Here is a 12,844-nt window from a genome sequence, read left to right as displayed (position 1 = left end):
TCTACTTTAGTCCTAACTTTTAAAGTAAATTTTGCAATATTCCAATTTTACCCTTAATTCTTCAATTCTCCTGATTTTTCTCAGCTTATGCCGCCCAAAATATCTTCTTTTAGGCTAATTTGCAATTTATGTCCCTCCTCATTTAACAATTGAGCTATTTAATCCTTCTAGTAACTTTTACACATTTTTCAATTTAGTCCTTTTCACTTAATTGACTACCCAAACATTAAAAATTTCTAACGAAATTTTAATACCATATTACTAACATTTCATAAATAATTATAAAAATATTTTTGACTTGGTTTTACGAGATCGAGGTCTCGATACCTTATTTTTACCCAATTTCTTCAATAATTTCTTTTTCTAACTAACCACTAAATTGGTAAAATTTTTCTATCGATATTTTCATACGATTTTCTTATCATGTCAATATTCATGCAAAACTATTAAAATAAATTTCTCTTTAAATCGGATTTGTGGTTACGAAACCACTATTCTGATAACCTTAAATTTGGGCCATTACACTATTTTTTTGACCTTATCTACCTAGATTACTTATTAGGGTCGTCAATCCTAGGGTTTAATTTAACTTAACCCAAACCAACTAATTCTAGGTCAACCCTAAACCTTCAGTTAACTACTCCCACTTTTGCTTGTTAATCTTCCTAGGGTTTTCAGTTCATGGCCATTCTAGATGCACAATTCCCCAATTATATTTCAAACATTCAACTGAAAGCGAAAATAAAAGGAGGAAAAAGAGAATATAGATCCGTTGATGAATTGTTGAAGTGCGATTTAGAAAACCCATAAAGAGCATGTTGATTGCAAATCGACAGAAGCAAGAACAAAAGTAAATGAGTAAAATGATTGAACAATAAAAAAATAAACTAAAATTTAATTGAAATGAAAGTTGGACAGAAAGAATCTCTAAATAAAACCCTAATCTAAGAATAAGAAAATTAACCAAGGAAAAGAAGTCCCTAATCAAGTCCTGAGCACTAATATTTATAGTCTTCCTATTAAAAGACCAAATCAGATCAATTAAAGGTCGCTAATCATGTTGATTTGTAGTGTACGGATGAAAAACACCCTTGGTTGATAAGTGGGCCTCGTTGGATTGGTGTTGTGACACTCTATAGTCAGTGTCGCAACATTGAACTTCGAATACTTGCCCTGTTTAGTTTGAAGTTTGTTGTCACGACGCTAAAGGCTGGATTTTTCCTCTATAGGTGCAAAGTTGGATGTCGCAACATTGAACTTCAAATATAATAACTCTCGCCTCGAAGTTAGATGTCGTGACACGAAGGTTTGGTTCCCGCGAAAAGCTGAAACTTAATTATAAATAATTTGACCCCTAATTATATATATCCAATCGATCCCTCCACTAGCTCGTTGAAAGCATAAATAAATTACATATAGAATCAAATGGATAGAAGTGAACGGAAATGATGAAATAAGATAAATGAATTGCATTCACAAATGAATGTGTTTTCCCACTAAGCACAGAAATGACTTGAGAACTAATGTAAGGTTTTTTAATTTTTAAAATGGAAATAAATTAACCGACATTATGAATATGTTGAATAAGAAAATTAAATATATTCCTCATAGATTCCTTTACGATAAAGTTTTCATGATTTTAGTGGAATTAAAATTGGGTTGAGAAAATTATTTAATTAGAAAATTAATTTAGTTAATTTAATTAATAATATTTATTTTGAGAAATAGAAAATAAGTATTGGGTTGGATTAAATTATAAAGTGCTTGGTCAAAATTTCAAAAGCACATATAATTAGATTTAATAAATAAGAGACACAATTTCCCTCATAGAAGAAGAAAGGGCTAACAACTCTAGTAATATTTACTAGGATGTGCCGTCCACCCCTACGCTAATTAGGGTAGGAGTGTAATTTCTATCTAAATAATATTATTTTGCAATGATTTATTTAACCATGATTCTTGTATCTCTCCCTATAAATAATATGTTAGTTTCTAATAAGAGAAATTACTTCCCTACTAAAAATAATTACATCATTAGTTTTTTTTTGTGTTTAGCTCGTGTTGCTTGAGCTCACACTCGGCACAATTTAATGTATAAAGATAACAAAGAAAGTCGTTCGATTAAAAATTAACAGTGATTAATAAGTATGATTTAAAATTTTACTTAAGGTGATACGACGCACCAGGAAGCAATTCATGGGTGGACGTTGGAACATTTGGAAACATCCTAACCAAGTTATGTTTGCGGGAGCATATCCAAATCTCAAATTGACCTTACATAAAATCCATCACCAACATCATGCCTATCAGTCTCCGCGTCATCAGTCATCCCCAACCTCAAGAAGCCAATCCCTAACCTCTACCATCATAATGATACATTCCCCTCCACAACTTCCACCGAGTCCATCAACCGGCCGATAGGTCATCGCAGCCACCATAGGCATTTCATTAGCCAACAACAGTCCAAAAACCATGGTTGGTATAGCTGTGGCAATCTCAAGACCTCCCTGCTCCCCGTTGTTTACTGCTGCACATTATCCGGACACATCCACCACTCAAGGCAAACTTATATTTATCCAAGAGATATTGAGGAAACCCAATGAGATGCACATCCAATCTCGTGTTGTATACTATTCAGAACACTACAGCAAGGCATACGAATTAGTTTGCAGCAACGTCAACATGAATTATCTCATTTTGTCCGAACTAGCCGGTCGAGCGGCAAATGGTTTTAGTATGTTAAACTCGTCGTACTCACTATGACTACTTGTACTTTCTAACATCTTTGTTATGTACCAAAGCATGACTTAAAACCCATACTGTAAATTAAAGACAATAACTCAAAAAAACAAGTGATTGAAAGTTGAAACTCCAGGCCAGCACCTTAAAATCTAAACTTCAAGTCCTTGTAATAATTTTATGGTTAATATATCGTAGGGAATTATAATAATTTACCTACAAGCTGCTTTTTTTTTTGCTTTTCTGATTTTGAGTCTCCTCCAAATACGATCATAATGCTTAAGATTTATAGGCGATCACTACACTACTCGACAACTATGGCACTGAGATCACAGTTTTCAATAAGATCAAAAGTTTCTTTTTTCTTTTTGCTTTTAAGAATAAAAAGGAAAACAACAAAAAGCTGAGAAAATTAATGAAGAGATGGAGACAGATGAGGAGGCGGTTTAGAGGGCTGGCTATGCTATGAGAAGTGTGAAGTCAATAACTGTTGGTTAGCATGGAAATTTTTTGGATCATAGGCTTTTGACTCCACTCAAATTTATTAATTTTGGATTTTCTTTCTATATATATATTAGATCAAAAATAACAAATGGTATTTAGAGTTATTGTCAAACCCCCGTTTGACAAGACTTAAATCATATCACCTCTGTTCCCACTTAGATATTAAATAAAAAATTAAATATGATATAAATATTTAAAAATAATAATATAGACGGACTTAAAATGGATTTGAACTAACTATTAACAAATGGACTTGGACAAAAGGTTAGGCACATGCTTTGAGCCGAATTAATTTTGGATAAAGATAAAATGTATTAATATCATATTTAGGTCCAGCCTAAGCTCAATCTAATTTGGCCCATTAACACTTCTACTCAGATTCTTCTTTTTAGACTTCAACCGTCACATATATCATTATTACCATACAAATATCTAAAAGATAAAAAATAAAAAAAAGGTTAATGAACAATTTGGGGCTTGAACTTGGCAATTATTCCCACAATTCTCACATTGAAGGTTGAACTTTTTTTTGTCCAAGTTAGTCCTTAAACTTGGCAATTGTTCTCACATTAGGGCTTGAACTTTTTAATATTCAAATTAATCCCTGAACTTAACAATTTTTCCCACATTGGGGCTTGAACATTTTTTATCCAAGTTAGCCTCTAAACTTGGCAATTGTTCCCACATTGGGGCCTGAATTTTTTTTTGTTCAAGTTAGTCCTCGAACTTGACAATTATTCTTACATTAGAGTTTGAACTTTTTTTTGTCCAAATTAGTCCTTGAACTTGGCAATTGTTCCCACATTAGAGTTTGAATTTTTTTTGTCCAAGTTAATCTCTAATATTTCCTTTTAAAAATTGGACAAAAAAATGTTCTAACCCCAATATGAAAATAATTATTAAGTTCAGGAACTAACTTATACAAAAATTTTAAAACCAACGGGAGGACAATTACCTAATTCAACAACCAATCAATCCTTGCAGTATTGAAAAAAAAATTTTGAGATCTTGGGATAGCCCGATTTGAATTAAGTTTGATGGTCAATTTTACTATTAAAATAAAAAAAAATAAAAAAAGTTATTTTATATGTATTTATATATTACATAATTAATTTTATTGACATGATAAAAATGTTATTATTTGAATTAAATTGAATTCGTTTTATTTAATTTGTGCTTAAGATGTTGTTTATAATTTTGTATAATACAAAAATAAACATTTTTAAAAGTAATCTAGTGAAAGCAACTTAAGAAAAGTACATAAGTTTTTATTTTAAAAAATAATGAATCGAATTAATCTAAACAATAAAATTCCGTCGATTTAGTTATCTTAATATCCGATTTAGATTCAATTCATTTTAAAAAAATTAGAATAACACAAGGTAATAATAATTCTTTTCTATTATGAACTGAACCGTTATAAGACTATATTTTTTTCTTTTATGTAAGGCTCTCATTAGACATATGTCGTTCATTTATTTAGCGAGAAGGCAGGAGCCACAAAGTTATGGTTATCACAAGAGGATCACAATATGTGTATTAGGATGTGACTAGTTCTGTTTAACGTTACTTATAGCTTAAAAAACATGTTAAATTTCAAAAGTGATTTTGAACCGCAAGCACACATTAAAATATTAGATCGATATTAAATAACAAAAATTTATTTTCCAAAAAATTAAACTTTGGACAAATATTTTCAAACTCAAACTCAGCCCAACCTTTTCCAGATAATGATGTTTAAAATTTTATATTTTGTAATATAAGAATTATATGTTGCTTATTATAAATTTAAGCATTTACACATATTTCTTTTTTCCATTTATACATATTTCTTATATGCAAAGTCTCTCACAATACTAAGCCCAAAAAGTAAGCCCATACACATTTATGGCAGTAAGACCACATTTGTAGATTAGTGTAATGGGTGTTAATATTTTTACTATTTTCATTTTTATTAAATAAATTTGTTTAAATTTGGTGTGATATTATTTTATTAGTAACATGATTTTTAATATTAAAATATTTATTTATTTTCTTTGAAAACATATAAGCGGATTAAATCGAGTTCAAATATTACTTCAATAATTTAGGTCAAACTTGCTCACAATTTGTTCTCACCAAGAGAACAAAATACTCAAAAGTTTCATGTTTAGGATCTAACCTAATTTGATTCTAGATTAAGTCAAGGCCCGAAAGCGGCTATTGAATATTGTAGGTCTAAAATTAAAAAAAAAGTATATATAAATTTGTAACTTATATTAATTTTTTATTAAGTTGATGTCACGAATCAACCGACATAATTAAATTATAAAATTATTAAATTACCCTCACATATATTAATTAAGTTATATTTTTGTGAAGATGTTTTTGTCTTTTCTATATATTAAATTTATAAAAATTTGATCATATAAATATTTGAACTCAAAACATAATGCATAATTAAATAATTAATTTTATACTTAAATATCAATTAATTATTATATAATTTTTAATGAATATATTTATAACATAGTTTTTTCTCCGACATCGTCCGTCTATACTTTTTATAAGTAGTAAAATAATATCATAAGTCAAAGTCCATATGTCATAGCTACAATAAACATTACAATGACAAAGTTACACAATACAAAACATTATACCAATCAAACTTCATTATTACAACACACCTATTAATGACAACCGATTGGTTCCATTTTTATCATCAAGCCAAGTACTTGTGAAACAGGGTCTTAAACTTGCTCATTTCCTTGCTTGGCAGTGACACCAACACATTGACACCATTGTTATCATCAATGTCAGGGAAAAACAAGATAATGTCCTTCCTTTGGAACACCACAGGGCAACTATATTTAGGCCTTCCCCATGGATACTCCACTTCATCAAACCCTAGTTTCCACCATGAAGACACCAAGAACTCCCCATTTGGAAAACCTTGGTAAATATCTCCCCAGTCTATCGCCGACCGTGCGTACTCATCTGTCATCCGCTTCGCCCCCTCCGTCACGAGCTCCACTAACCGTGAGAACGGAGCTTCATCAATCTCCTTGCATGTAGCCCTTGCGTAAGCAGTTAGCACCGCGTTCCCGGTGTATGAGATTGGCAAGGGTGGGATTAACCTAGGCCTTATGTTAACAGCATATAACAACGTGGAAACCCTATCGAGGTTGCTCTCTTTGTTATCCCATGATAAGGCTTTGCAGTGCCATACGAGGGCAGTTACCACATTGAACCCAGTGATTCGTGCATCGCTGACGTGTGATCCGGTCGCGGAGGCCTTGGCTTTCTCCTTTAATCTGGCGATGTCGTCGGAGGTGAGCCGGAAAACCTTAAAGTCTAATGCTTCGGAAGTGGCATCGATGACGGGGGGGTTCGAGTCGTGGAACTTGTCCAACTCGTGGTGGGGAAAGGTGACACATGGTGGCGATCGAGCAGCGAGGAGGAGGCGGTCATTGCAAGGGGTGACGGCGAGGGGTTTTCCGGCTGTCACGGCGGCCAAGTTGTCTAAGAAGATTTTGAAGCTTAAGCCATCAAAAGTCACATGGTTGGTCGCTACGCCCATTGCAAAGCCACCGCATTTAAATGATGTTACCTATCAAGAAACAAAGAACCCTTCACATATGTAATTCATAAAATATACTAGTATGCGGGTGAAAAAAATTGTATAATTTAATTATTAAGAAATATTTAATAAATAATAAATTTGTATTTTGATCCCATGATTCAATATTAACTTCTTAAAATAATTTTTTAGCTTCATCCATCTTAAATACACTCGCAATATCAAATTTGAGTTATTATTTAACACTCAAATTAGACATTGAGTCTCCATTCAATTAAAATTTACCAACAGCTTAAACTTTTATAAAATAATAAAATTTACTATAAATGTATTTTTGTCTTTTTATATTTATGTTTCTCCAAAATACACTTGATGAGATTTGAACATAAAACAATCTTCAATATATTATCTTTATCATTTTAACTAAAATCTTGTTTATTTTAACATCAATTATTTATAAATACATTTGTTAGATAAATTTTTCTCTGTGTGCTAAAATATATCATAAATTTCTGTACTCTTTAAAATTTTAAAATTTAATTCATATATTTTTATTTTCAATAATTTAGTTACACTATTTTTAAGATTCAAGTCCACCTATTAACATTTTTTAAAAAATTTAAGTTATTACAACATCAATTTTTCAATTTAATAATTACCAAGTAAATTTTTTTTCAAATTACAAGGATTAAATTCTAAATTTTGGAAAGAGTATAGGGAATTATAACCGATTTTAACCAATTTAATATTACCTGTACAATACAAAGTGGTTGATCATCTTGTTCCAAGCTATCAACGCTTTTACAAATCAGTTGGCCAAATGCTGGATTAGGATAAACCAAGTCTCCAACATCATCCAACGCATAATCACTCGAAGCCACCGCGAAACCGATTCCGGCCGAGTTACAGTCGATTTGCAGCCGACCTGTTTCCGGGTTCGACCTCAACCTTCCGGCTAAGAAATCATACGGCACTAGAAGCTCCGATAATGCGGTTTTCAGCTTCTCAGCCGCAACATGGGGCGGAAAATCCTCGTGGGACGGGAAAAAATGGACGGTTTCCACCGGGAAATTCAGCACTTTGTCTATGTTCGACAAGAACATGGATTTTTTTCTCTCGGTTTTCCGGGAGGGAAATACGAGAGAAACGTTTTGGGTGGTGATTTTGAGGTCTTGGATAAGTGTCGCCGGAGGGTCGTTGGAAATGGTGCCCATTGCTTTAGAATTTGATGTGTACTGAAACAAAGCTATGTTAAAAGAAGTCCGTGCTTATTTAAGGTCCACACAATTGGTCATTTGTTTTATTGAAAAAATTTTGAGGAGAAATGTAAATCATAATTAGCCGTACTTATAGTTCAAAACCCAACCACTATTGTCAATATTGTGTTTACAGTAGGTTAGCTACTATATTAATTAGTGTTTTTTTTATTGTTTATTTTCGTTTTATGATTTATATTCAGAGTTTATGATTGTCTCTCTCAATAATATCGTTTTCAATATTTGAAATTGTGCATTACACCCAACCATATTATAATACTCAAAAGAAAAGTACTTAAATATAAATAAATATAGATATAGATGAACCAGCCTCCTATTTATCTAATAATCCAACAAGAAAGGCTAAATTGTAGGTTGATAATGATATTCAAAATGAATGTCACATTTAAGCGAAAAACTCATATAAATCTTTTATAAGATTTTAAGATTTTGATTGAAATAATAAAATTAAAATTTTAGAAAGTTCATGAGTCGAAATTATTTTTATAGTTTTATATAAAAGAATAAAATATATATTTGTTATTATTGTTGTTTTAAAATGATTTATTTTAATTAAATTGAAATTAAAATAGGATTTAACAACTTTTAACAGTAAAAGTGGATAAATTTTTAACAAAAAATCAGTTTATTCTTTAGTCTAATGCATAAGGACTAAATTACTCATTTTTTAATAAATGAAGCAAAATGCAATTTGACTCCTAGTACAAGGCATACACAGGAGTAGAGCTAGGAAATTAGAATTGTGGGGTCAATATTTTAAAAATTAAAACGTTTATAAAAGTCATATAAACTCGTGCATATATATATTTTTCATTATTAATGTTAAACATTTAGAATAAATAAATCTAAGTGTTAGACTAGTAATTTTCTTTCACAAAATAAAATCACTTAAGTGTTTTTGATGTCTTGAGAATGCAATATATATATATATATCTTTCTTCCTTTTTTTCACAAACAATGCTCATAATAATCACACTAGCAACAACAATTCCTAAATAAAATACTAAATTTCTAATAAATATTCAAGAAATTCAATATTATAAATATAATCAATCCTAATTTATTCAAGGATTTTAGTAATCAACCTCTAAAAATAATTACTCAATCACGATGTTAGGAATGTCATACAAAATCAAAATCCCAAAATTAGTCAATAAACAAAAAAATCTTACATAAAAATTCTATTCTATCTCAAGAAAAACTACAACCCCAATTTTATAGAGATTAATCAATAAAGCTTGAAAAATTGCTACCAAATTAGGGAGATCACTTGAAAGTATCAAAACATTAGGAATTTTTAGTTTTATTCTATAAAAGTGACCTCACATTATATTTTAATGTGGCATCTACTTTATATTTATAAGTGTCCATGTAAGAATCTACACATAAATCGTTAATTTAATTAATAAGCAACTTCAATTTTGTATAATTATATATATTTAATGTTTTTAATTTAATTTTGATAAATTAAAATTTTATTTATTATAATATGAAAAATTATAATTTTGTATAGCTGTAAATGTGAATTGGGAGGGTGAGGTAGGTTGGGATGATATCATGAGAGTCATGAGAATGACTCTCTTTCATGGCAATGGTTGATGAATTTTTTAGTTGTTTGGAGGAGGTAGTTGAAGCACTAAAATCAGCTTAGATAAAAAGAGAATATCAAAAGTTGTTGAGTCCACAGCTTTGTTTTTAGTAAACATGGCAAAACATTAAATATTATAATAAAATTTCCTCTATCAAGTTTGTTTATTATAAAAATTATATATGATTGTTATGGATAAATTTAGAAATTTTAGGGAAATCAAAATATAATTTATGATTTTTATTATCTTTTAAAAGATTAAATATTTTTTTTTATTTTTGAAAAGTTAAAATGTAATTTTATTAAATATAATTTTTCATCGGGGGTCGCAAGTCCCTACCTTAGCCCTTAGACTCACCTTTGATGGTTATATATAAGATAATTGTTTTATCATTGGTATTTAAAAAAAAAACCTCTACAATCGAGTTTAGAATGTTGCGATATGTTTTTTTTTTTGTTATTTTAGGATGTCGTCATATGTCTACTAATGACATCATATTAAATCCACTTGTGAAGTTTATTTTATTCCCCTTCCCGTGTATAAAATAATTAGTTATATACATTGTTATTCGATACGTTGGTGGTAGAATTTTTTATTGTTATTCGATACGTTGGTGGTAGAATTTTTTAACTTCACAATCAATGTTAAAAAGTTGGCACTTGTTGTATTTATTATTTTTAAATATCAATTAATGACATGTGGTGGGCTAGTAACTTTTTAACTTCACTTGTGGTGTTACAAAACTCCTCCTCTTGTTAATTACATAAGTATTCTATATATATAAATATATATAGTATGTCTACCACCAATGGAATAAAAAAAACTCCATAAATGTACAGCTCTTTCCTTCGTGATATATGATATCTGCCTGAAGACAGATGGGTAAAGTTGAATACGGACAGCGCATTCTCGACACAACAACATACCACTACTATTGGTGGTTTGTTTCGTGATCCGAGAGCAGGTTGGTTGTTTGGTTTTGCCATGAGAGTTGGTGTATATAATATTTTCCAAATTGAAGCACGAGCGATATATGAAGGATTCTTTAGCTTGGGAAAAAGGTTTTCGCAAGGTGGTGACCGAAAGTGACAATGATTTGTTGATTGATTTAATTGGAAGTGGTTATGTGGCTAATAGCAAATTTTCAGAGTTGCAATTGATGCATGATTTATGTAAGTAAGACTAGTAGATTGTATGGCCAAAGCTGCTTCTAGTTATCTTAATAAGTTGTCGATGTTTGAAGTCTATCTGCTCATACTCAATCCATGTTTGAAGATGATGCCCACCGAGCATTAGAAGTTATAGGCCATCATCAGGCTAACTATAACTAGTTCTTTGAAATTGTCTATCTTTATTCACAAAAAAAAAAAAACCATAAGCAGATTTAAGATGATGTAATGCATTTTTAGATTATAGTAAAATAAAATAAAGGACATTTGGCAACACCTTGATTTTACTTGTAGAGCTTTTTAATTCTATTGACAATGAATAGAATAATTATCTTATATACATATACACATTAGATTTCTTTACAAGAACATCGGTTTAAACCTTAAAAATGATATCGTTAGGAGAGGCAACCCAAAGCCTTGAATATAGATTGCATAACAGACAAGAAGGATACCCCATATATATATATAATAGAAACATGTATATTTTGTTGATGTGTGTTTTTAAATAGGTATTATTTTAAATAGTAAAATATAGGTAAAAGTTTCATGGAGTCCCTATATTAGGAGTTAGATTACATTTTGCCCCATCTACTTAAAAATAGACAAATTAGTTATTGTACATTAGTTCAAAGAACAATTTGGTAATTTTTGTTAAAAATTTCATCCATTTATATAGTTAAAAACCGGCGTAGTTGATAGAATAACCAAACAATGATATGTGGTATGTCACATGTTGACATACAAAAACTAATTCGATCATATTTTGAGTATAGTACTTTTACCTAAAATATATAGGCTACAACAAATGAGTCATAGTCTTCTACAACAAACCAAATGCATATTGGTTCATATCACCTCTCATCATCACTAGCAAAACAATCAGCCTCGACTGCTTGAAAAGCACATCAGGGACGGTAAAACCTGGAGGTTCGTATAACAGAAGCTTGGCCACAAGATCAGCTGATTGGTTCGCTTCACGTTTGACATATCAGAACACAACAGTCTAAGGTATTGCACAGATATTCAGAATTCGTCGAATTAAGGCTTCTCCAGGATCAGCATTAGTATTATCCTGCAATAACCAGATAAGATTAAGGTTATCGCTTTCAGCTTCCACTTTGCGACAGCCCAGTTGCCAAGCAAGCTCAAGACCATCGAGCAGACCCCAGGCTTCCGCTTGAAGCACCAAACAGTAGCCGAAACTCCGGCAGAATCCCCTTAGCCAGCATCCTGTATGATTTCGAACTAGGCCACCAGCAGCCGCTCTGCCATCAACCTCAAGAACAGCCGCATCCGTATTGATTTTAACCTATTGGTTGGTAACATCATGCCCCCTATGGGCACCATCTCTATCCACCCTCAGTATCTGTTTGGTCCATGTCAAGGTTTTATTATATTGTGTTTGCCCCTTCACATTTAAGTGCAATGAAGACATTGAGGTATCCTTTTTTTTGGTTTGAAAACTAGAGAAGGGGAATATCTACTTCCACTTACTCTTGCATTAATTAAATATTATTTTTAAATGAATTAAAATATATATTACAACTCTTTAAAATATATGTCACGAGTTAATTAGACACTAATTAAATATTTAATTGAGTTGGTATCAAGAATTAACCATAGAATTTTTATTAAAATCATTTTTTATATTTTAATTAATAATTATTATTCTTTAAAACCAAGCAAAATCAAGATTAAATTAATACAACTGATTTAAAACTTTCAATATATTTTAAATTTTTATTAATTTTATAAATTAATTATTTAATTAAACCAACCATCAAATTAAAACATGTGAAAATTGAATTACCAAATAAAAGTTTTCATATTACAAAACACATAATTTTGAGATTTGTTGCCATAGATTGGCATGAAAATATCATCATCATCACCACCAAGTTTTCATTTTATGTTTACGCGGTTATAAATTTGTATCTTAATTCTCTCAATAATTTATAATTCGAAAAATATTTTCAACTTTATCCCTGATTTAATATTAAGATA

General features: G+C 30.5%; 1 protein-coding gene across 1 annotated transcript; it reads right to left on the bottom strand.

The window, feature by feature from the left end:
- Nucleotides 1-5,809: 5,809 nt before the first annotated feature.
- LOC105792737 (acyltransferase GLAUCE) lies at nucleotides 5,810-8,099 on the bottom strand. The gene is made up of 2 exons (XM_012621485.2): nucleotides 7,555-8,099; nucleotides 5,810-6,832 (listed from the first exon to the last, which is right to left on the bottom strand). Exons 1-2 carry the CDS (start codon nucleotides 8,014-8,016, stop codon nucleotides 5,945-5,947), a joined length of 1,350 nt encoding a protein of 449 aa, XP_012476939.1. The 5' UTR covers nucleotides 8,017-8,099; the 3' UTR covers nucleotides 5,810-5,944.
- Between the last annotated feature and the right edge of the window lie 4,745 nt (nucleotides 8,100-12,844).

This window comes from Gossypium raimondii, chromosome 8 (genome assembly GCF_025698545.1).
Source record: "Gossypium raimondii isolate GPD5lz chromosome 8, ASM2569854v1, whole genome shotgun sequence".
Classification (NCBI taxonomy): domain Eukaryota; kingdom Viridiplantae; phylum Streptophyta; class Magnoliopsida; order Malvales; family Malvaceae; genus Gossypium; species Gossypium raimondii.
Note: the sequence above shows the minus strand (reverse complement) of the source record. Positions and strands in the feature narration are given on the sequence as shown.